At 41.7% G+C, this 24,617-nt stretch overlaps 1 protein-coding gene across 3 annotated transcripts; it reads left to right on the forward strand.

Annotated features, from left to right (window-relative positions):
* The first annotated feature begins 6,416 nt into the window (after window positions 1-6,416).
* Window positions 6,417-19,696, forward strand: LOC115252365 (RELT-like protein 2). 3 transcript variants are annotated; one of them, XM_029847303.1, is made up of 8 exons: window positions 6,417-7,121; window positions 7,224-7,280; window positions 10,085-10,151; window positions 11,194-11,399; window positions 11,949-12,011; window positions 12,094-12,157; window positions 15,397-15,573; window positions 15,646-19,696. In XM_029847303.1, the coding sequence occupies exons 4-8, from the start codon at window positions 11,207-11,209 to the stop codon at window positions 16,643-16,645; spliced, it is 1,497 nt and encodes a 498-aa protein (XP_029703163.1). In that variant the 5' UTR covers window positions 6,417-7,121; window positions 7,224-7,280; window positions 10,085-10,151; window positions 11,194-11,206; the 3' UTR covers window positions 16,646-19,696. The 3 variants fall into 3 exon arrangements, with proteins under 3 accessions (XP_029703163.1, XP_029703164.1, XP_029703162.1); XM_029847304.1 differs by lacking the exon at window positions 7,224-7,280 and having other exon boundaries at window positions 6,417-6,878; XM_029847302.1 differs by lacking the exons at window positions 6,417-7,121; window positions 7,224-7,280; window positions 10,085-10,151 and adding an exon at window positions 10,161-10,245.
* The last annotated feature ends 4,921 nt before the right edge of the window (window positions 19,697-24,617 follow it).

Below are 24,617 nucleotides of genomic sequence, written 5' to 3' on the forward strand. Positions count from 1 at the left end.
TGGCTAACGGTTCTGTAGTCTCTGCTGGTGCAGACCTTTCTTTCTTTCGTTCGTTCGTTCTTTCTTTCTTTCTTTGCACCTGTATTCATACAATGTAATATAATTATTTGTTGTTCTGTCATGAATTAAATGCTCTAAATGACTTCACTGAATTCTGTGGTGGTTTTAATTGTGTCTTATAAATATCTTAAATATAGGCAGTCAATGCCATTTATTTTGTTATTTAATTTTTGTAAATATAATGTTCTGGTCAGACTGGGATGGCAGCAGCATTTACGCCAGCATTTATGTGCTCCAGAACCACAGTCCAGGCCCGACACAGTGCTGCCATCAGTCTGGCCGATTCACTGGATACATCACGCCTGGCTCCACGGGTTCCCTTAGCAACCAGAACAGAGAGTCAGAGCTTTTTCTTTGTGCGCATTTAAAAAGGGCCCATGCCTTAACAACACTTAAATATAGGTAGCCCATTTAATTTGACGAATTTAAAGTCAGTTAAAAACAGAGCTTCATCCAGTCCCAAAATATTCACCTGTCTGGAGATACATCTGGCCACATCTCTCCATGTTAGATCCGCTGGATCTGTTAAAAACCTTTGAACAAACTGAATTCGCAAAGTTGTGTTCCTGCTGGCCAGGTGGATGAGACCCTGCCCTCCCTCTTCTCTAGGCAGGTACAGCACCCCCTGCTGGACCCAATGCATGCCATTCCAGAAGAAGTTTAGAACTCTTCTCTGAACTTGAGCCAACAACCCTGGAGGAGGCTCCAGGCAAGTAAGCCGGTGCCATAGCACAGGCCACCGGGTTATTGAGGAAAAGAATTTTACCTCTGTTCAGGGAGAAGTCACTTCCATTTTTGAATTTTGCTTTCAATTCTCTCAGTTGTGTCAAACCATTTCCTTTTCACTGTTGTCTCATCACCAATAAAAACACCAAGATAATTTAGACCGTCCTTCCACCAGGTAAAAGAAAGGTAAAATCAGGCCATCAATGTTTGCACGAATTCTAGAGAGGAGGCGTTTGAAGGAGAGGAGGCGTTTGAAGGAGAGAGCGTCAGACGCCTCTATGCACCCTGAAGGGAGCACACAGATCGCTGGAGATTTAGCATACTTGCAATGTCACTAAAAAGGATCATGTCTATGAAACCGGGGCTGAACCCAACCTCTCCATCACCTTCCAGAGGAACTTGTGCGCAACTCAGCCAAAAGCCTTTTCCTGGTCTAGTGAAATGAGACCAGTATCGATCCCCAATCTGCCAGACACCTTCAAAACATCCTTAATTAGGTGGACTTTGACCACCATAGACCTGCCGGGCACACAATAGGTCTGATCCCAGTGAAGGACCTGCTCCATAGCTTCCTTCAACCTGATAGCCAAAGCCTTGGACAGAATCTTGTAATCCAGAAATAGCAGAGACACAGGGCGCCAATTTTTTATGTCTTGCAAGTTACCCTTTTTGGGCAGAAGGGTAACGACTGCTCTCTGATAGGACAATGGCAGGGAACCCAAGGCCAGGCTTTCATTAAACCCCTCCAGTAAGTCATGGGCCACAATGTCCCAGAAGGCTTTGTAAAACTCCACAGTGAGCCCATCGACATCTGGAGCCCTCCGACCTTGCATGCTGTGCAGGGTGGCATGGAGCTCGTCCAGCTGCAGCGGCCTGTCCAGCCGTGAGTTTGTTTCTTCCTACAGAACTCCTCAAACAGTGCCTCATTCTCATGATACTCGCTGACATAGAGACGTCTATTTTTTGGACTTGAGGACTTCAATGTGTCCTTGCTCTCCTGTGGAACTGCCAATTGCCTCCATTTCCACTATCTTAGTCTCCAGGTCTTTACTTGATCTGCAAGTGTCTTGCATGGCGTTCAGAGTATAGGAGCTGTATCTCTGTTTTGCCAAAGTCCCACTATTGTCCAAAGCATGTAAAATCAGATTTCCTATGCTTAAAACCAGAAGAGAAATAACGTTAAACCTCTCTTAAAACTATTATCCAGTGTTAAGCGGGTGTTAAAATGCCAGTACGCACTCTTAGGTAAAATATTCTTAATAGTTACTTTGCTTAAAACCAAAGAATGATCCGTAAAACCAACTGGCATAATTTTAAAGCCCCTAAAAAGACTGAAGTGATGTTTGATGCAATGAAATCGTTCGAGTCAGGCCGAGGAGATCCTATCTTGACTCAGGCGGAACCATGTGTACCGTCAGCTCTCTGTGCATCCTCCTCCACACATCCACCAGGCCATGAGAATTAGACCAGAGAGGCTGGATGAGGCTCTGCATGATTGCGGTCTAAAAGGTGCAGTTAAAATCCCCACCCAGGAATAAAAACTCTTCCGCCCCACAACCATTCAAAACTGTGCTGACTTGGCCACCATGGCGACCACACGCGGCTGGCCGCCACACACTCACTAAATTACTATAGAACCATGAAACACCACACTAATGTGCGATTTTAACAGGAAGTGATCAGACGGATGACCAAACGATGATGGTCGATAATAATGGTAGATGTACAAGCGTTAATGTGAATACGGGAAAAGAGTCTGTGCTGTGCTGTGTCTGGCAGCATTATGCTCTACATCCTGACACACTGTGGTTTGGTGAGGAGTATCTGGTGATTAATGTGTCAAACACTTTTCTGAGATCGATGAGAACAGCACCAATGACACCACCTGCGTCTAGCTTTGATTGAATGTTTTCCAGAAAGAAGCAAACCACTTTCTCAGTAGGACAATGTTGTCTAAAGCCAAATTGCGTCCTGTTCAGGGGACATGGACTGATGCTAATGTGATCTACAATTCGCTCCACTGCTATTTTTTTCTGCTGGAAGTGTGCTTCTTGGTCTGGAGTTGCTGGTTATTGCAGGATCACCTGATTTAAAGACAGGTGTAATGACAGAGCACTTCCATGGTTAAGGGAAGAAATGTTTGTTTATGGATATATTTAGAATATATGTCCTCCTGTAGCTCCCCAATTTCTGTCCGCACTATACTGTTTGCCCTCATTTTTTTAATATTTGTCCAGATCTCTTTAGCATTTCCTTTTTAGTATCAATTATGTTAATGGATAAATTTGCTTTTGCAGATTGAATTTCCTTGACTACTTTATTATTACTATATTTTTCATTTTAAGATTCAAGATTTACTTTATTCATCCCCGTACGGAAATTGAATTGTAGTAGCAGCCTAACATGGATTAATATAACTGTAGTGTAGGTTTTGTATTTACAAAGTATAGAAATAGAATAAATAAAATACAAATAAGATTAGAACCTAATAAGCATTATAAGCATATATACAGCATTTATTATAAGCACATATACATAATATAATATATACATATTATAAGCATTATAAGCATATATACATAAATATAGAATAAAATAGAAGTAAAATTACAACATAAACATTAAACAATTATTGTTATTGGCTGGGTTAGGATGAATTATAGAGTCTAATGGCGGACGGTAGGAATGACTTCCTGTAGCGTTCCTTAGAGCAGCGAGGCTGCAGTAGTCTATTGCCTAAGCTGCTTCTCAGTTTGCTTCTCAATTTTAAGTGATATTTTGAGAGCATGATCACATATTTTTTCAGTAATTCAGATTTAGATTTCCTTTATTTGTCCCACAATGGGGAAATTTACGGCGCAACATAAGCAAAAACAGAGGAAAAGACATTCAGGAATGCAAGGATAGAAAAAGATATATAATAATCCAAAATAAATGGATCATTAGTCTTTCTATATACCTGTACATATTTCAGAGAGGAGTTTACCTGAAGAATATACAGATCAGAATATATAATATTCAGTGTGTGCAAAATGGTTGAAATGATAATAGAGAATTGTAAAGTTATTGTGTGAGTCCAGTGGCACAAGCAGTTATTTATTTATGTCCACTAGTCTGCAGACTAGCGGGCATTATGTTTATTGTGCAGTCTGACAGCAGCCAGCAGGAAAGATCTGCGATACCTCTCCTTCACACAGCGAGGGTGGAGCAGCCGCTCACTGAAGGAGCTGCCCAGTGCTGTCAGGGTGTCCTGTAGGGGGTGGGACGTGTTGTTCAACATGGATGACAGCTTAGCCATCATCCTTCCGTTTCCCACCACCTGCCCTCCTTACCAGTCTGTCCATCCTCCTCCTGTCCTTATCTGTGATGCTACTGGACCAGTAGACTATCTAATAAAAAATGGCTTAGAAAGTCCTCAGGAGTGGTCCCTGCACTCCAAAAGACCTCAGCCTCCTGAGCAGGAACAGTCTGCTATTGCCCTTCTTGACAAGGGCGTTAGTGTTGTGTGTCCAGTCCAGGTTATTGTTTAGGTGAACACCCAGGTACTTAAGTCTTCACAACATCGACATCCAATCCCAGGATGTTCACTGGTGCAGGCGGGGGGTTGTTACGAAATCCACCACCAGCTCCTTAGTTTTACTGGCGTTGATCCGGAGGTTGTTCCACAGGCTCCAGTCCACAAAGTCCTCTGTACTCCGTATCGTCCTGGACTGTGCCTTGACCCTCCTCCTTGACCCCCCTCTCAAACCAACGGTCTGAAAGGGGTGTCAAGGAAGCTATCCATGTCAAATTGGACAAACCATCCTTAAACAGAGGTGGTGGCTCTATCGCCTTCTGGATAGAAAGCGAAACGTCTTCAAGAGAAGAAACCCAGTCCAGTTGACAGAGAAAACTACTTTGGATTGTATGACACCCTTCCAAAAAAAGCCACCAGGTTTCATAACTATATACTATAATGACCCTTTTCCTAATACATTGTGTGTACAGTTTCCAGAGGAAGCTGAAGAGCACCAGAATCTTACTGTTGTGATGTAGAGAAAGATCAGAGAACTAGAACTGTGGAATTCCTGATCCTACGACCTCCCCCTAAGATATTGTACTTCAGCAGGAAAGGTTTTACATAGTTTATGTGGTCTTTTAAAAAACAAAAACAAAAAAAAAACCCACCCTTGTTGGCCCTTTGGCATTGATCTTTGGAAAGTCGGTCTGTAAATGAATTAGTTCTTAAAAATCAGCAGGTACCTCATGAATGCTGGGGAACAATAGCCGATACAATGTGCAAGAAGAAAAAGCTAACTGTGTGCATTAAAAACCCAGAAGGAAGCAGTCAGGGCGCAGGGGAAGGGTCGCTTTACAAAAAACAATGTGACAGATGAATTTTTTTCAGCACTGAGAAGATTCCATGTTAAGAAAAAACTTATAACATAACTAAAAATAAGATAAGTAAAATAAGACCATCAGTGTCTTGTTTACATCCAGTCTGAAATAGAAAATAGTTTTTTAGGCCCTTTTTAAAGAGTGTAGGCATGTTAAACTCATTATCGACCACAATTGTCAAGAATTCATTACTCACCACTGTCTTCATAGAGACCTTGCGATATATTACTCATGTTAACATTGATGTTCTCTGTACATGCGGTATCTTCCGTCCGTCCGTCCGTCCAGGCAACAATTTCTTGGGCTCTAATTACAAAACAAAAACAAATTAACTGAACTGAAAAGAAGCTTAAAAATTGGGTATCACACCTCTCTAAAAAGTCCTTCAGGACTGGTCCATGACCTCTCCTTCCTGAAGTAGGCTGAGTAAAAGTGATTTGTCTGCAAACATCAGAAGATGCCTGTCACCATGGTTACTCTTATAGTCATTTGTATAGAGAATATACAATAGAAATAGTCAATCACCAGTGAAGTCAGAGCCACAGAAAGATGTTTGCCAGTGATCCTGTCTGGGCCAGGACTTTCTTAAACTACTTCTATCTTTAAAACAAAACTGGACTCCCTTCTTCATTTTCCATATAACTCATGGGAAGTTTTATGTACTGTGCTGGTTACTGAATGCTATCTTTAGTGCTCATTGGTAGTTGCCAATGGTGTTGCAATCCTCCACCAGCCATTAAACTGCTGACCTGGGATCCCATCCCATAAAGTGTAATGATCACTCACTCAACAACACAAGATGACCGCCACGGTCCACACAAATTACCATCTTAGACAAATATAGAGGAGAATTATTTCCTTTTTTTCCATTCGTGTGCAAATGTTAAACTTCTTGGGCTCAGATGCTGAATATAAAGCCTTCGACTATCAAAAAATGAGTGAAGCAAAATTAAAATTGTTGCTTTCCAGGTGCACAAGAATGTAACAAAACAGTGAAAATTGTAGAATAACTCAATCTTGTATAGGTTGGATCAAACAATTGCGGTGGTTTACTTTTAAAGGAATCAGTAAAATTGTGGGAATAATGAACGCAGTAACCAATAATGACCACACGATGGCAACATAGTCGAGGTAATTGGTTTGAGTCGAGCGCCGATGATGCTGTTTTCTGGTGAATCTGTTGGTTCCAGAACATTTAATCTGTTAAATTAAAACACATGGCATCCAAACTGTATAATATTCAGGATCGTGGTCAGAGTGGTAAGCAGTTCTGTACAATAATAAACGTTGTTTTTTTCCCTCCATTTTTCATTAAATCATCTGGTTCTTTCTTCCATCCAACTGGTGAGACTTTAATTTCAGCTGTGACTACAGCTCCTTTGACCGCCTCGGTCCATGATGAAAGGCCGCTACCGCAGGACGGAGCAGCTCGCAGCTTCCGGTCATCCTGCGCTCCTTTGCAGAGTGCCCTCCACACGCTCGACGCGCCTGGATCGGAGGACTGCTGCGCCGCGACTGGGAGTCCAAGCTCCGGTTTGACGTACCGTCAGTGCGAATGTGCGGCCTGATCAGGAATTTCACCTTCATTTTTGAAATACAGCATGTTCTCTGGCTTTGGAGGCGTCTGGAGGGTTATCCCCGGCAGAAAAACGCTCCACACACTTATATCTTCTAACTCGCTGTAATTGTCAAGACCGGACTGTCACCTGATCACCGTAAGTTGCACTTATAGCCTGATAAATGCGTGGAACGATGCTAAAACAAGATTCTTTTTTTGGTCACCCCACACGGAGCTCTTTATTAAATGATCACGGAGGACAATGACACTGCTAGAAAAGAACATCTACAGCATTACCAGTAAAACCTCTGGTTCTGAAGCCTCCACATTCTGTATCAGCGCTGAAAAGACCTTCAAAGTGTCATCTGAGGGGGTGCTGGATCGCGTTCCTCTGTCGTGGGTAGGGAATTACTGAAATGCAAGGGCCGACAACGAGGCGAGCGGGATGTAAGTCCCAGAAACAGGACAGTCCCTTGAACTAGAGCCTGGTTTCTCCTCTCAGCACAGTCCAATGTTGGGTGACCAAGCAGAGAAAGCCCCCAGAGAAGTGCTGCAGGAGGTGAGTTCTCTCTCCGGGGCTCAGAAACACTCTCTCCTTCATCCGACGCATTCTGTTGAACACACAAATAGAATTTAGGATCCAACTTTAACACTTATTTTTATTATGTCTTAATTAATCTGCTTTGAGCTCTGAGAGCATTTGACACGTTCAGAGAGTCATTTCTATTGTTTCTATCGTTAAACATACATCAAGATAGAAATGAAACCATCAAAACTGCAGAGGTCTTCAGGTCACATTTTAACCCCCACCCCACCCCATACACACACACACACACACACACACACACACACACACACTTCTGCATGTATACATATCCAGTATTTAATATCTATACTGAAAACTGAACAAGCAGACCTGCTGCACTGGGAGGTGAGAGCATGGAGGTCACGACAATGCTTCTGAGTCACTGCAATGCTTCTTTCAGTTTTGTGTGTGTGTGTGTGTGTGTGTGTGTGTGTGGGGTGGGGGGGGGGGTGGGTGATAGACAAATAGAGTAAAATACAGTGAATGTAAGGCTTTCGTAGACAATCCCTTCACTGGCTACAGTATTGGATGTGTTGTATTTTTCAATATTTGACTGATAGGATTCTATTATTTATTATAGGATAAATTTTCATTGTAACTAACCCCTCTTCGTGAAGTAATCATCTTCTTCTGGTGGAATACGCCCAAAACACTGTCACCTGTTCCACAACAGGTTTGTCCCCCTTTGAAGCCTTTCTGGGGTACCAAACCCACCTCCTCTCCTTCCAAGAGCAAGAGACTGTAGTTCCATCCATTCCGGAGCTCTTTCAGAGGGCCAGGGAGACCTGAAGAACAACTAGGTCGGCCCTGGAACTTGCCCAGAACACGAGCCAACATTCATCAAAATGCCTACCAGTCCCCTCTTATCAACCTGGTCAGTTGGTCTTGCTGTCCATCCAGAATATTCTATTGGCCACCAAATCCCCTAAGGTCTCTCCCAGCTTCATTGGACCCTTTCCCATGACGTCTGTTTGTGCCAGCCAGTCTGCTGCGATGAAGAGTTTTCTAACTTTGGTTCTTTGTGGAATTCTACTGCCACGTTTTTAGTAAAGTCTGGTTTGGTCAAATCTACTCAATCCTGTGTGTGTCTCTGCTTTTTGGGGTCCAGTTCGTGTCTGCTGCTCCTAACACCATCCATTCATAATCATCCACACTGTTTGCAATTCAAAACCTGTAGATAGACATAATAATAATGAATCATATGAATCAAGTACAGGACCAACAGACTGGGGAACTCATTCATCCCCCGAGCCATCAGGCTGTTCAACTCCTCACAGGGGGGGAGGAGGGCCAACAGGAGAACTGGAACATTTTTATAGTTTTATATTTATATTCATATTCTATTTTTAATTTATTCTATTTTATTTCTTATTTTATTATATTTTTATTATCTTTAATAGGTTTGATGGGGTGAAATGGTGGTGGGAAATTTTGTAGATGCTTGTAGATCTTTGGAGATGCTAATTTCCCTGGTGGACACCCCCTAAAGGGATCAATAAAGTACTCTTGAATCTTGAATCTTGAATCACATATATTACAGTACAATCTTGGATTTTACTTATATATTCTCTCCACATTTTCCTGTTAACTGCAAAAAAGTTGGAAAATCTTAAATATACTGAAATAAAGACAATTAAAAATAATCTACTAAAGCATGCATATTAAACAATTTCATTCCCATTCTGAGTGTTTTTTTTTTAAACCTTTATAAAAAGAAAAATGCCATTTATTTATAGAAAAAAGTATAAAATAAAAAAAAGTCTCACAAAGTATCTATTTGGATTTGATAGCTGATTTTGAAGAAAAAGACTAGTTATTAAAGTGATGTTTTTTTGTAATGTGGCAACAGCTAATTTGTATCTCCAAAGAACAGGAAGTGGTATTACCAGTCTTTGGAGATGCCAGCAGGTGCCTTGACTAGTCTTAAAGGGAACCCTGTCTATTCATTCTGCCATGAAATGTTATTGTCCTGTTCAAATCTGAGGCTGGTGATGCCTGAAAACTCATCTCATAGTTCCAAACTAATTGTGTGTCTTCAAAATAGTCTCAGATAGTTGGTGAGCCTGTGGGTGGGACGGGGATAAAGATAAGGCTACAGGAGGGTAACCACGATAAGGGCCCCTGTGTACAGCAAGTGTTTGAAGATTTTCAGTTCTGTTGGTTTAACATATGGCAAAAGTGGTAGAAAGAAGTCCCTCATTATACCTAAACTAGCAACACACTCACTGCATGCTGTACACAACATCATAAGTCTATCAGTATCATTGTTTGCTCACATATTAAAGTGCCAAGAAAAAAAATGGACTATATTTATGAAAAACATACATTACATAGATAATTTGCAGGATCCTGGTTTCAGTTCAACAACAGTATGCCTCATATTCATGATGCATCCAGGAGAAACAACAAAATATTTTCAGCTGTTCCAGGATGCAGTTAGGGATCGTTCGGCTGAGAAGGGAAGCAGCGAATTCAATAAACTGTTGCTGTTTTCACGGCTTACTCACAAGGCTTGTGCATCCCAATCCTTATAGTTTATATTCTAACTACCAAAACAAAGGCTTGATGTTGGTTTCAGCTGGATTTATTATCACCATATGAAAAAGCTCAATTCAATGACTGAACTTTTTGTTCCGTCACTCACTAGATAGAAAAGGAGGGGCAAGTGTTAGTGCACCACACTATATGTTCCTCCAAGCTTCTTATCCACACATGCACATTTTGTGAATAGTTAAGATAAATGTCAGCAGCTAATTTTTGTGTCTTTTTGCCAACAGAGTCTAACCGTGGACGACCGTGCTGACGTCCACATGTTTGGACGACATCATTGATTGACACATTCTGGTAAGATGATATATTTGATGACATACTCAGTGCTTCAAGGGCAATCTCTCATATCTGTGAAAGGATATACTGTTGAAAATGACTTCTTTAGGTGGTAAGTGTCTCTCATAAGATTGCTTCTGCATTAAAATCAATTGTGAAGTAATAAACAATAAACTTACAATGGATATCAGACAACGGCGAGTGGGAGGCAAAGGTTTTCCACTGAGGCACTTTGGACAAAAGCTTCTCCTGAACTGTAATGTTAAGTGTTGAAGTAAACTGATGCATTTAGTGCATGTTATGTGCTGTGCAGTATGTTCATTCTCATATCAGAACTGTGTGATGGCTGTACTGTCAGTTTTGTGTTGATGGCACATTACACATGTGCAGAGGTACGCGCGCACACACACACACAATCTATTGGGCGACAGTCCTACTTAGAATACCCTTAAATATGTTATTCACAATCAGAAATGTATTTCTTCCTTTAAACTATATTCTTACTACCTGGCAAGACGTCATGTGACAGCAGCCGTTTGTGACCAAAATAACTCGAAAAGTTTTGAATGGATGTTAATAACGTTCAGGAAATGTGGTCATTGGGAACAGATGGTTACATTTTGGCAATCTTTCAGATGTTTTTGGATTTTGACCTTCAATCTTGATCAAAGGTTTATTGATCATAAAGCAACCTAAAATGTTATGTAACCTTGTATTAGCACTGCCTATGTATACTGTACTATAGGTGTAATTCACAATATGTGGGGAAATGACCTGCTTGGTGCAGGTCTGTGCACTCCCAAGTCCTTTTTTCTATGTTTAAGTTAAGTATTCATTCGTTCAAAGGATGAGAATTGGACAGCAAAGTGTTTGTACAAAATTAGCCGCAATGGGACGTTTGGTGTTGGTGTAATAATATGGAATTCTCAATGAAAACATTAAACCTTTTTCAGTAATATTCTTTTTAATGAAGTTGCATGAAAAATGAGTTGAAAGTTACATTATCATATAGGTGGGTAAATAAGCGCTTGTGTTGATTGGTCTGTTTTCTGTGTTTCAGGTTAAACCCAAACATGAGTGAATTAGGTCCTGCAGAGGACAGGGAACAACCACCACCCTACATCATTTTTGTGGTGGTCTCCCTGTTCTTCCTGATGGGCCTGCTTGGTTTCCTCATTTGCCATCTGCTGAAGAAGAAAGGCTACCGTTGCCGCACCATTGGAGATTTGGATGATGAGGTGGAAGAGAAACTGGGCGCAAATGCAGGTTTGTAGAGACATAAAAAGGAGCCAAAGGGATCATGCATTTATACATACTTTCCATTTCAGAATGTTAGAGCTACTCAGAAAACTCTTAACTTGTTAAAATGATTAGGACCATGTTAAAAGTGTCTTTGTTACAATTTAAACTTTATATTTTAATGTGGCTATGAATCGATTTCATTCTGCAAGGCTTATGTAAAACTGAGAGTTATAAAAGTTATACAACTTTTTTTGAACAAATCTTGATAAGTTTTTTTTTCCAGTCTTAAGACAGACTGGACAAAAATTTGGGTCACAAATCCATCCTTTTGTCTCTTTGTGTGGTTGTTTTACTCAGCATGTGGACATAGACAAATGGAAAATCTGCAACATTTTGATTCGTTGCATTCACACCTATCTACTAAATTCCTAAACATAACATAATTCCTTTTTATTCTAAAAAATAAAATAAAAATAAATCATGTTCATTTACAAAATAAAGATATTCTGTACCTTAAATCACTTGGAAGTACTTTTTATTGAACAAGTGATATGATGACTGATTGTGTTTCAGATTACAATGATGAGCACCAGGACACAGTAGAGCAGATCCTCAAATGCATAATTGAAAATGAAGGTGATGTTTAATTTATACTGTATGTCCAAAAAATAAAGCTTCTGTAGTTGTGCTGTAATCTGCCTATCTTTGCTACCTCTAGCTAACATGGAAGCCTTCAATGAGATGTTAGAAAGTCGCAACATCTGTGTTCGCCATGACCCGAGGTAATTTTTCCAAAATTGGACTTGATTCTTTTTATACACAGTTTCCATTTTCCAGATTTTCCTGTACAGCTATGCCATTTTAGGCAACACTTTTATGGCTTTTGTTGACACATTCCAGTCTAGATAGTTAAGGCCCAAGAGCTAGCCTGACCTGCACCAGCGATGAACCATTCCATACTGCATGCATCTTTAATTAGGGCCCAAATGATGGACTAGCGAGGTTCTATTTTGGGAGGATTCTGACATATATGCCCAGAGAAATGGCTTAGAAGTTCCCTGGCAGAACTGCAGGGTTTACAAACCCGGACTACTACGGTATCTGAAAAATCCCAGAAAGACTCAAAAAGCTTCACTTACTTTCCATTTTCTGTGTGCCCCCTCGGCCCCAGGAGCCCCCCATGGTCTAAAACAAATAGGAAGTTGGCCGATTTAAAATGTGGCTAAAATGATCCAGATTCACCAAACCTCAACATCATGGATTTTAAGATACTCCCAGAGGGGGCCTTTATTTTATTTTTTTGAAGCATGGAATTTCCCTTCAAACTCTCATTTAACATTGTGTCTTTGTGAGACATTAGAGCGCCCCCCCCCCTACTCCCAGTAATGACAGCCTTCATTCTCACACTTAAACATGAAGTGGCTTTTTATTCTGTGTGCCTCCTAGGTGCACAGGTTCTAATCCTACCAACCAGGCCACAAAATCTCAAACTCAGGAGCCGTAGGGGGCACACTAATCCATCACACTCTAAAACAACCGCATTGGCAATGTGGATTTTGGTGTGGGAAATCAAGACCTACGCTCTCTGAGTAATCCCCAAAAAACTCAAGAAGATTTAATTGTCACACCAAAGCCGGAAGTCGGTTTTATCACAATTTTTTTTTTATTACGTCACAAAGTTTGGCGTGCATCGCTTCCTACACACATTTTACCAGAATCTGTCTAAATTCTGGAATTTGCTGGCTCGGACTTTTCTTGTAATTAGGACTGGAGGGACCAAGATATAGGGGTGTAAACACCCTCCAAAAACCTATGCAATCTAATAGGAAAGGCCTCCAAAAGGTCAAATTTTTTACCCCTGTATGAGTGCCCATGGCACTGCCATACATTCACATAGAAAAACCTTTAAACTGTAGCCAAAAGTGTCCAGATTCTCCACTAGCTACAAGCCTCTGCTACCTCACACACGTCAGTTGTAGAACATTAAATGAATCAGCACTCTATAAAAGGAGCTGCTGTACCAACAAGTCTTCTGCTCTCATATTCAATGCAACGGAGAAAGTCTTTGAAAACTGACAAAAGCATCCCTTTTAAACTGTCGTTTCTCCTACACCATTTAAAACTCAGGAAATTCCAGTCACATATATTTGAAAATCATCTGGGTCTAAAGAGCCCAAACAACAATATGCATCCTTGTCAAGTGATCCAAATATGAGTGGGCTCTGTTTTTTCTTAACTTTTCATCTCTCATGTGCCTATTGGGTTGATGAACTGACAGGCCTGTTTTTTTCCCCCCACACTGTCTGAACGTCCACTACTGGACCAACTAGTCTGACAAGTCTCACTGTTCCCGTAAGTGGTTCAAATTTGAACACGGGTCATATGTTTCTTTAAATGCTATAAACTGCTGACAGCAGCATGATGAGGGCAGGGACAGGGAATTGTCTAGTCTTTACCGTATGATCTTAAAACCATAGCCAATTTCAAGTATGAGAATAATTCAATTAAATACATAACATAAACATAAGCAAATTGACACAGGTGTGTGGGATCCACTTGCAACACGGCAGCTCCGGACAGTTTTCATAAAAGGCTTTATTAAATACTTGCGGGAAACAACACACAGGTAATCATGGGCCTCTGTGGAATGCAGAAAACACCCCACAGCCACAGGTGGGCAACAGTCCAATTAAACACATGGCAAAACTCTTAATCTGGGACAGAAGGTTGTACACCAACACCAAACGTCCCATTGCGGCTACCAAGGTAGAGACGTAGAAGAAAAGTCCAAGGCAGGCCGGCTCAAAACCAGTAAGTCCAATCAAAGAAAGTGCTGGAGAGTCAGGCATGAACCAATAACAATCTGGCAAAGCAGAAATGCACTGCCATAGCTTAAATGTGGCCTAGGCAACAGGTGAAAATGGTGAAGCCAAATCAGGAGGGTGTGGAAGAAGGGGCGTGGCAGAGTGAGTGGAATTTTCCACCTCGGTATGCGAGCAGAAGAGCAGGCAGTGACACAAATACATTATAAAGAAATTCCTTTATAGACTTTTTATACTGTACTTTCTTCAGCGCAACACTAGAATAAAATCCCCACAAAAAACTACACCCACTCACACACACCACGCACACTGAGTTAATACCTAAATACTTAATGTTGCTAACTGCTTCTTGGCTGCCCAATGTCCATATCTAGGAGACGCTGTCATCTGGTAGCATCTGAAGCTGCTTTATTTTTTTAGACTATGTATGAACTATATCAGGGGTCGGCAACCCAAAATGTTGGAAGAGCCATACTGGACCAAAAAAACAAAAAACAAATCTGTCTGGAGCCGCAAAAAATTAAAAGCCTTATATAGGGCTTATAATAAAGGCAACACATGCTGTAAGTGTCTATATTAGCTGTATTAGCCTACTTTCCAAATGATAAGTAGGCTACAAATACATAATGAGCATTCATGATGAAAGGTTTATTTTCCCTGCAGCGCATCCTGGAGAGAATGACGCACCACGTGGCCACTCTGCTGTACGATGGCGCTTTAAGTTTAACTTCCATTATAATGAGATGTTGAAATTAAATATTTATTATACACATTTATACAGCATTGGAAAACTTTAAGAATGATTGTCACTTATTCCTCCTACAGAAATTATATTAAAACAATTTCCATTTTCATATTTTTAAAAAGCTCCAGGGAGCCACTAGGGCGGTACTAAAGAACCGCATGCGTCTCCAGAGCCGCGGGTTGCCGACCCCTGAACTATATGATTATTAAACGGATCAATCTAAACCAAATGTTTATACATTTAAATTCTACATGGTTAAACTATATGCAACCAGTTATGGTGGCACAGCAACACAAGGGACAGGGCTACAGCTGTACAGGGACACAAGAGCAGTGGAGCTCTGCAGCCAAGGGACACAGAGCAACTGGGAGGTGCTGGTAAAGAGTCTGAGGGTCATTTTAATTGTGTATTGTTTGTTTTGTGGTGAAAAATCCTTTTTCATGTTGATGTACAGGTTGCGTAAGGAGTCCATTGCCGGTATTCCCTCACATCACCACACAGTTCATTCAGGCACTGATATCAACTCTTGCCATCTCTGCGCCCTGGCGCGATCTAAAAAGGGCAGAAGGCAAAGCCGAACACCTCACTTCAAGCAAAGGCCTGGCGAGCAGACCGTATTCTCTGTTGGCAGGTAACGAGTCTCAAAGCATGTCAGGATGAGTCTTAGGTGGAAAATTGTTTTGTCATGCTCTTTTCCACTCAGGTTCCGAGTGACACATCATGATAAGAAGCTTCAAGGTGGTCCAAATCCTTCAGTCAGTTCAGGTGACCAGCTGGACCAATCCGAGGACAGTGAGGACAGGAAGGAGAGTGGATACAACCTGAGAAGTATGTTTAAGGACATCCAACCACCACTGGACACCTCAAATAGGATTGTACCGAACACTGGGAAACGCAGAAAGAGTATAACTCTTTTTGGGTTGAGGCGGGGCAGTGACCCTGCTGGTAGTAAGGTTGCAGAGGGAGCAGGTAAAGAGACTGGAGGAATAATGTTTACCGGTAAGAACCAACCAGCAGTGCTAGAGGAACTGGAGTACAGTACTAAACCAAAAGCACCTCTGTCACCTGACCACAAAGCTAACACTTCAGAAATAGTGGACCCTTTTCCTGCATGTAAGAACCAGTTCCAGGGTTTTGTCCCTGCAACTGAGGGTGGTTCTATTCAGTCATCCAGTCCTGTCCCATGTATGAGACCTGGTAGCAAAAGTCCTCTACAGAGCACTGCAGCTTCTGTCCCCAGCTGTCTCCCCATTCAATCACCGCTTTCTTCCGCCAAGGATTTAATGACTGAGAAACACAGAGATGTTGTGGATTTGGTTTTACCGACCAATGATGCTGGTGATCTTGGCCCTCTGCAGACTTCTACACCTTTTGCACCTGTCCAGGGAACAATTTCAGGTTATACTGCTGCCCATTGTACTAACCAATCCAACTGCTATCCTAACAGAGTCTTTCTAGTCAATCAAACACCCCCTGACCTCAGCTCCAGCACAGATATCGAATCAAGTAATAGCCTAGCATTGGTAAGATTAGGTTCATCAAACACTCCTACCACAGAAACAAACTCTGACATAAGTTCAGCAAAGGCTCCACCAGAAACAGCAACAAACCTCTCTGCAGCCCTTGTGCAGAGCCCAAGCTTTTCATCAAGCAAGATGCAAGAGGGAGGAGTTGGACTCCCTAAAGTGCAAGAGAAGAAATAAATTGTAGTACTGGAATTCTGCAAACGTTTCAATGTTCTTCAGTTGATGGAGAGTTGAAACCTGATGTCCTGTCCTCACCTCCTTATCATCTTAATAGCGACAGACCTCTGTCCCCATCCTTAGCTGTCCAGAGTAAAGTGCCTAAAATAACAATTGTCAAATCGAGCACGGACAGCAAAAGAGTTTTCTGTTGTTGCTATGGTGGACGAGCAATCTTCCACTTTAACAAAACACTAGAGTTCTGATCCCCCAGAACCTGGGGATTACTCAAAAGAATTATGACCAGTTACAAATGTAGCACAAGTAATAGCCTATAGTATATGGAGAGACTTCTGAAACACGAAACAGGTCAACAGTGAGCCATAAGGAGTGATTCAGTGGAAAGGCAATTCATCTCCAAACATTGTGATGCAAGCAAAGCATGATGCAGGCAAGTACATTACTGCAAAAATGATGATTGGTAGAACTAGATCACTGAAGATTGTGCTGTGCATGATTTGACCACAAAATGGTCGTCACAAAAATCTATTTACTTGGAAGCCTATAGGTCCACCAAACCAAATATTGGGACAAATACCATCCCAGGGGTCTATTTTTTCTTCCAAACCTGTTGAATGTTGATGAAAAAATTACCTACCTATTTAAATACAACATTTTATTTGAATGTTATTGTTCTTTTATCTGTTGGTATTCCAGCAAGGGCACGCTAACGAGATACTTCCATTGTGCAGCACCAGTAATGCCAATGTTGCCATTAATGGTATCACCACAGTCTTTGAATTTTGTAACCAGCAATAACGGAAATGACAGTGAATTGATGAAGTGGGAGCAGAAGAAACTGTGAAGAAGTTGTGCAAATTGCAGGCAAACTTCTGATACAAAAATACCAAAAAACTTGAGACCTGAGACACATGGCTGCACTGAGGCTACAATAAGAAATAACAATGAACATGTCTTCATTGACAGTGAACATGCTAATGGACTGGCTTACTGGCTTATAAATAACATCCACTGTACCAGGACAATAGATGCTGCATGTGCTGCACCTTCACCACCACCTTATAGACACTGTGTAACAATTAATTTCTCAACCATACTTGGAAGGTTTTCTTTAAAAGTGTATTGTTACAGGCAAGATTGGTTTCTAATTATTTCCAAATCAACAAACAGTCTCAACCTGTTGTGTTGGGGATCAGTTATCGACAAATGGTAAAGCAAGAAAGATGACTAGGAATGCTAGCATTGGTGTGCTTGTCATTGATTTTCATGTGGAACATTTATATTTATAGCATGCTAATATTTACAGCGGGACAGAGATGATCAAAACATTCCAGCTAAAAAAAATGAAACTCAAAACAATATACCTATATGTACGTTCATGCTTAATCCTTTTAGTATTTTCAATGGTACATGGTAGATTTAATACAATACAATTCAATACAAGGGTTATATAAGCATTTATATTACCGGTAGTTACAGGTTTTTGTCAGCTTACTTAATGTTTTCACTACAGGTCTGAGTATGTGTAAATTGCAGAATTTAGCACTGAATTATTTTGTTTTGATTACCAGAATAGAAAAAAATGAAATAATTAAATTTTGGCCAATAATAGCTGGCGACGGACTGGCCCATCTGTTACTTGATAGGTTACATCATCCTCTTGTTACTGGTGTAACGCCATTCCAGAGGTGGATTTATGATTCATGGTGATTTTTTTTTATGTATGTCATAACTTAGCCCATATTCTGATTAGACATATATCAATACCCTACCCTCTCACTACCGGAAAGCATTGATCCATTCAGACACACACTGTGAAATAGGTTGCAGTTCTTAATACAAAGAGGAAAATAGACATAATTTCACTCTTTTATATGAACACAGTTCTGCTACCAGCACGTGACATTTAGTTTCGGATGCCCTCTGGATGCCTCCCTAGGGAGGTGTTCCAGGCATATCCCACTGGGAGGAGGCTGCAGGGCAGACCCAGGACATGCTGGAGAGAGTATGTCTCTCGGCTGGCCTGGGAGCGCCTTGGAATACTCCCCCAAGAGCTGGAGGAAGTGTCTGGGGAGAGGGAGGTCTTGGGCAACTTCTTAGGCTGCTGGCCCTGCGACCAGGTTCCTGATAAAGCAGGAGAAGATGAGACTGACGAGATCATGAGAAGATCAGATACAGGGCTAGAGTAATATTTTCATACTCAGTGTTTGAATTTTCCCTTATACATATATAATATATTTGGTCCTGTGAGTCCTGAGAAATCTGAATCAGCCCACCAAATACACATGAAGAGTTTTCAGGTCAGAGGTCGCTGTCTCCTTCTGGACTTCATGGGAAAGCAAGCAGGACAGCTGTGGTCTCTTCTGTTTTTCTTCTCTCCCTTTCTCTCTCTCTTCTTTCTCTAGCTCTTTCTCCCTAATCTCTCTTTTTTCTCTCCGATCTCTCTTCTCTCTCTCTCTATGTCTCTCTCTCTCTTCTTGTTCTTTTTTTTTCTCTGGCAAATGTTTTGACCTTGGAAATATATCTTAAGTTATCTTAAAAAAGAATATCATTGAGAAAATATTACAAATACCTGCAAATGTCTTCCTGAATGAAACCAAATATCTTTACAAAACATGTTAGCTTTAAAATTATTTAATGACTAAAAATTGCCAAAGGTTTGGTCTAATTTGAATGCATGTTATATGTCAAAACTCTTAGCAGCTTCAGTAATGGAATGTTATTGACAGAATTTTAGTGCTTAATCTGGGTTTATTTAAATAAAACATTTGGATCATTTTCAATCACAAGGAACAATATGAAGTTGGCTAAAAATTAACCCCAAACATTTGCTGATGTTAAAATATAGATTTTAGGGTTGTATAAAATAAATATATCAACGATTCTAACTAAAAGGTACGTGGTATAACTGAATTTGAAGCGGTGACAAATTATGACATTTTTGAATCCTTTGAATTTGTGAACATGATATACAAAAAGCTTGCAGCAATTCAGATGTATTTTTTTCTTTAAAAAATGTACTCTGAATAAAATAAGAGAATTAAACTTTTATATTGTTACGTGTCCTATTTCATTCTTGGTGATGACACAGCGATATACAGTAGTTTATAGCCAGGATGGAATAAAGTTAACAAGATGTAGAATTAAGTTAGAAATTCATCATGTAGACTCCCTCATCTTCCTCCATCCCACCTTCATCATGGATGGTTTGGACCACAAGTGCACAAGTTGACAGTACATATGATTATTACTATAGATTTATTTTAAACACGGATAGTATAAGGACAGTATAATGATGAAAGCATATTTATAGCAGAATAAATCAATATTAGGAAATATTTCTATTGGTTTTACATACAACAGTCAATGTTCAATTTGAAGTGAGGACTAAGCAGGAAAGACTACCAATTTTGCTACACAAGTAATTTATAGATATAATTAGAAGAGCAACAGTTACTTTTACTCGCTGCAGTTTACTTTTAATATCAAATACTGTTCCCATTTACAGCAAACCCTGCTGGCGTGACAAGTTGAAAACGGATTTAGTGCAACTGTTCTGTTATCCATTGAAGAATCCAACAAATTAGTCATTCCAAATATAACAAGTACAACTAAAATTCAGCAATGAGAAAATCCACTGACGGAGCTGGCAGGGTGGAAATCTGGAGGACATAATGTTTGACTTAGTTTTACTCATTTAGTAGTTCACAACCTTTCAATACTGCATGGTGGGAGCCTCTAAAACAGTTTCTGTCCTCGTTCAGATGAAGATGCACTCATTTCTCAGTGCACATGGGCACATTTGCCTAAGCTGTGCTGGCATCTTTGCCGGGTTTCCCATGTTGGGACATGATCAATTTCTCACGTCAGGGGGCCCTTCTGTGGGTTTCCTATTCCTGGGAGGGGATGTTGCTGCTACTGGAGGGGACAGTGGTCTCCCACACTTTTCGACCTTTCGCTGGTGAGGGCAGTGCAGACAGAAGACTGAAACTTACACAGGGGCAGGGGTTCCTGCAGTTTCTCCAGGTCTCTTCTGTAGCAGATCCATGCAATGATTACTGCCACTGTAATGCTGTGCACCAAACGTAGATGTAACGTCTTCGGGATCTGAAGCTGAACTTGTACAGTGCAGATAGCATATCAAGAAGGTCAAACCCTCACGTGAAACCTATTGTATGTGTCAACTATGGTTGTCTGGAACCATTATGAAGGTTTTGGCTCCAACTAACCCAGTGGTTCCATGCCAGCAAAAAAAGAGACTTGGTTCACAGCTTGCTTCACATAATTTTTACAATGATGTTTTCTTCCTGGTTTACGCTGAAATCCACAGAAGCTCATCCAGCAGTTGGCAGTTCTTCACCCTGCTCATGCCAACTGGGCCTATATCCCTCTTCTGGGACTTCCACGTCATCAGTGGTATCTGGGTTTTCCCCAATCCTTGCAGAAGGATTCCTTCCTCCTCCTCCCCCTCCTCCTCCTCATCTTCCCCTAGCTGCTCCATGTCACTTAAATTTCCATCCACAATCCTCTTGAGAGCTTCTTCAACACTGTGTTTTTTGCCATCTAAAGCCTTGCATGCAAACAAAACATGATTGTGCATATTTTCCTTGGATTGGTCAGTTTCTAATTAAAATCAGAAAGCAAAAGAAAGTTACTAGCAACTGTATTACATTTGATCCGTCATTTTCAACACAGTTTCACTAAAACATATATTATGAAATATTATGCAGTCAAGTGGGTAGGGGTTACTAGGTTATTTATCAGCTGTGCCTAGTATAATGTGTAGTATCACTTTAAGGCCAGCCAGGTAGGAAACAACAAAATCACGTGGCAAGGGAAAGCCAGGAGGCCAGGTCACCCCCTGATATCGAGTTTGGGTACAAAGCCCCAATGATAGACGGACTCGACACAGGGGCAGCTGACCTGAGAGAGAATCATGAAGTCCTGGGGGAACTCAACTCATCTCTACTGGAGGACATGAACACGGTACTGTGAACTATCCCTACCACTACCATTACTGAGACCAATCAGCTAATGTATGCAGCGGTAACAGTAATCCTACAGATGCTTGTCAATAAGATAAGGAGCATGAACAGCCAGAAGGAGCAAATGGCCCCATGGAGGAGAAGGCTAGAGGCAAAAATCATGGCAACATGGAGAGAAGTCAGCCTGTTTGAGATGTTTCAGTCAGGCTTTAGAGCTCACCACAGCACAGAAACGGCACTTCTTAAAGTTACTAATGATCTTCTCATAGCTTCAGATCATGGACTGGTCTCTATTCAACCTGAGCCTGAAGCTGGGGAGAGTGCCACAGCTGTGGAAGACGTCCTGCATCGTCCCAGTGCCGAAGACAGCTACAGGCCGGTAGCTCTGACGTCTCATCTGATAAAGGCGCTGGAGAGACTCATCCTCGATCACCTGCGCCTACTGGTGAGCTCCTTCATGGACCCGTTGCAGTTCGCCTACCAGCCGAGCATCGGGGTAGACGATGCCGTCATCTACCTCCTTCACACCTCCCTCACTCACCTGGAGAAGGCTGGAAGGACTGTGAGGATCATGTTTTTTGATTTCTCCACTGCATTCAACACCATCCAGCCCAGGCTGCTGGAGGACAGGCTGCAGGTAGCTGGGGTGGATCACCACCTCACAACAAGGACTTTGGACTACCTCACACAAAGACCACAGTATGTGAGGGTAAAGGGCTCCGAGTCAGATCGGCTTCTCTGCAGCACTGGTGCCCCGCAGGGAACAGTTCTGGCTCCTTTCCTGTTCACCCTCTACACCGCGGACTTTTCACACAGTACATCTTCATGTCACCTCCAGAAGTTCTCTGACAACTCTGCTGCTGTCGGCCTCATCACTGATGGGGACGATATGGAGTACAGAGAACTTATTCAGGACTTTGTGGACTGGAGCCTGCGGAACAACCTCCAGATCAACGCTGGCAAAACCAAGGAGCTGGTGGTGGATTTCCGCAGGCGTAACAACCCCCCGCCAGCACCAGTGAACATCCTGGGAACGGATGTTGACATCGTGGAGTCGTACAAGTACCTGGGTGTTCACTTAAACAATAACCTGGACTGGACACACAACACAGACGCCCTTGTCTAGAAGGGCAATAGCAGACTGTTCCTGCTCAGGAGGCTGAGGTCTTTTGGAGTGCAGGGACCACTCCTGAGGACTTTCTATGACTCTGTGGTGGGATCAGCCATCTTCTATGGGATAGTCTGCTGGTCTAGTATCATCACGGACAGGGACAGGAAGAGGATGGACAGACTGGTGAGGAGGGCCAGCTCTGTCCTGGGATGTCCCCTGGACTCGGTGGAGGTGGTGGGAAACGGGAGGATGATGGCTAAGCTGTCATCCATGTTCAACAACACGTCCCACCCCCTACAGGACACCCTGACAGCACTGGGCAGCTCCTTCAGTGAGCGGCTGCTCCACCCTCGCTGTGTGAAGGAGAGGTATCGCAGATCTTTCCTGCCGGCTGATGTCAGACTGCACAATAAACATAATGCCCGCTAACACAATCTGAATATTATATATTCTGATATGTATATTGTATTCACCCTTTGTACTATGTACAGGTATACAGGGGCTGAGTATCCATTTATCTGGATTATTGTAAATATACATCCTCTTTGTATATTCCAAATTCTTTTCTATTCTATTTTATCTTATTTTTCTCTGCGTGCTCTTGGTGTTGTTGCACTGTAAATTTCCCCATGTGGGACAATAAAGGACCTGAATCTGAATCTGAATCTGAATCTATGCTGGTTCTGCTGGACCTCAGTGCTGCCTTTGATACAGTTGATCACAGCATCCTGTTACAGAGACTGGAACATGTGATTGGGATTAAAGGGACAGCACTCGACTGGTTTCGATCGTATTTATCTGATAGATACCAGTTTGCTCATGTCCATGGTGTTCCCTCCTCATACAGTAGGGTTAGCCATGGAGTTCCGAAAGGTTCTGTACTTGGACCAATCCTTTTCACCTTGTACATGCTTCCCTTAGGGAACATTACTCGGCAGCATGGGATAAATTTTCATTGTTATGCTAATGACACTCAGCTTTATTTATCCATGAAACCAGAGGAGACAGAGAAGTTAGTGAAGCTTCAGACCTGTCTTAAAGACATAAAGTCCTGGATGTCTTCAAATTTCCTCCTCCTTAACTGAGGTCATGGTGTTTCGTCCTGAACCTCTTAGGGATAGATTAGATCACATGATCACTCTAGATGGTATCTCATTAACATCTAATCTCTCTGTGAGGAATCTAGGAGTTACTTTTGACCAAAATATCTCCTTCAACTCACACATTAAAACAGTCTCTAGAAGTGCCTTTTTTTTCATCTGAGGAACATCACAAGGATCAGGAAACTACTGACGCAGCATGATGCTGAAAAGTTAGTCCATGCATTTGTTACTTCCAGGCTGGACTATTGTTATTCTTTGTTATCAGGGTGTCCAAACAACTCTTCCAGAAGCCTCCACTTGATCCAAAATGCTGCAGCCAGAGTTCTGACAGGTATTGACAAAAGAGATCACATAACTCCTGTAATGGCGTCTCTTCATTGGCTGCCCATTAAATTTAGAATAGTTTTTAAAACCCTTCTTTTGACCTACAAGGTCCTCAGAGGCCTAGCTCCATCCTACCTGGAGGAGCTAGTGACACCTTACCAGCCCAGTAGACCGCTCAGCTCTCAGAATGCTGGTCTACTTATGGTTCCCAGAGTCTCTAGGAGAAGAATGGGGGGCCACGCATTTTGCTACCAGGCCCCCCTGCTATGGAACCAGCTCCCTGTCCAGGTACTGGAGGCTGACTCCATCTCTACTTTTAAGATCAGACCTCTTTGCTTATTGTTACTAATTCTGCAGTTCCAGCTACTATCATAGACAGACAAATTATCATACTTAGGGGGTCGTCTAATCGTTAGGTTAACATCTTAGCTATGCTGTTATAGGCCAAG

Source organism: Takifugu rubripes, chromosome 14 (assembly GCF_901000725.2).
Source record: "Takifugu rubripes chromosome 14, fTakRub1.2, whole genome shotgun sequence".
Lineage (NCBI taxonomy): Eukaryota > Metazoa > Chordata > Actinopteri > Tetraodontiformes > Tetraodontidae > Takifugu > Takifugu rubripes.

What these genes read in the sequence shown, in the direction of transcription:
- LOC115252365 (XM_029847302.1), top strand. Translation starts at nt 10,169, where the DNA reads ATGACATACTCAGTGCTTCAAGGGCAATCTCTCATATCTGTGAAAGGA. An exon ending in GAAACTGGGCGCAAATGCAG is followed by an intron (nt 11,400 to 11,948) that starts GTTTGTAGAGAC and finishes ATTGTGTTTCAG; the next exon opens with ATTACAATGATGAGCACCAG. An exon ending in ACCGTATTCTCTGTTGGCAG is followed by an intron (nt 15,574 to 15,645) that starts GTAACGAGTCTC and finishes TTTTCCACTCAG; the next exon opens with GTTCCGAGTGACACATCATG.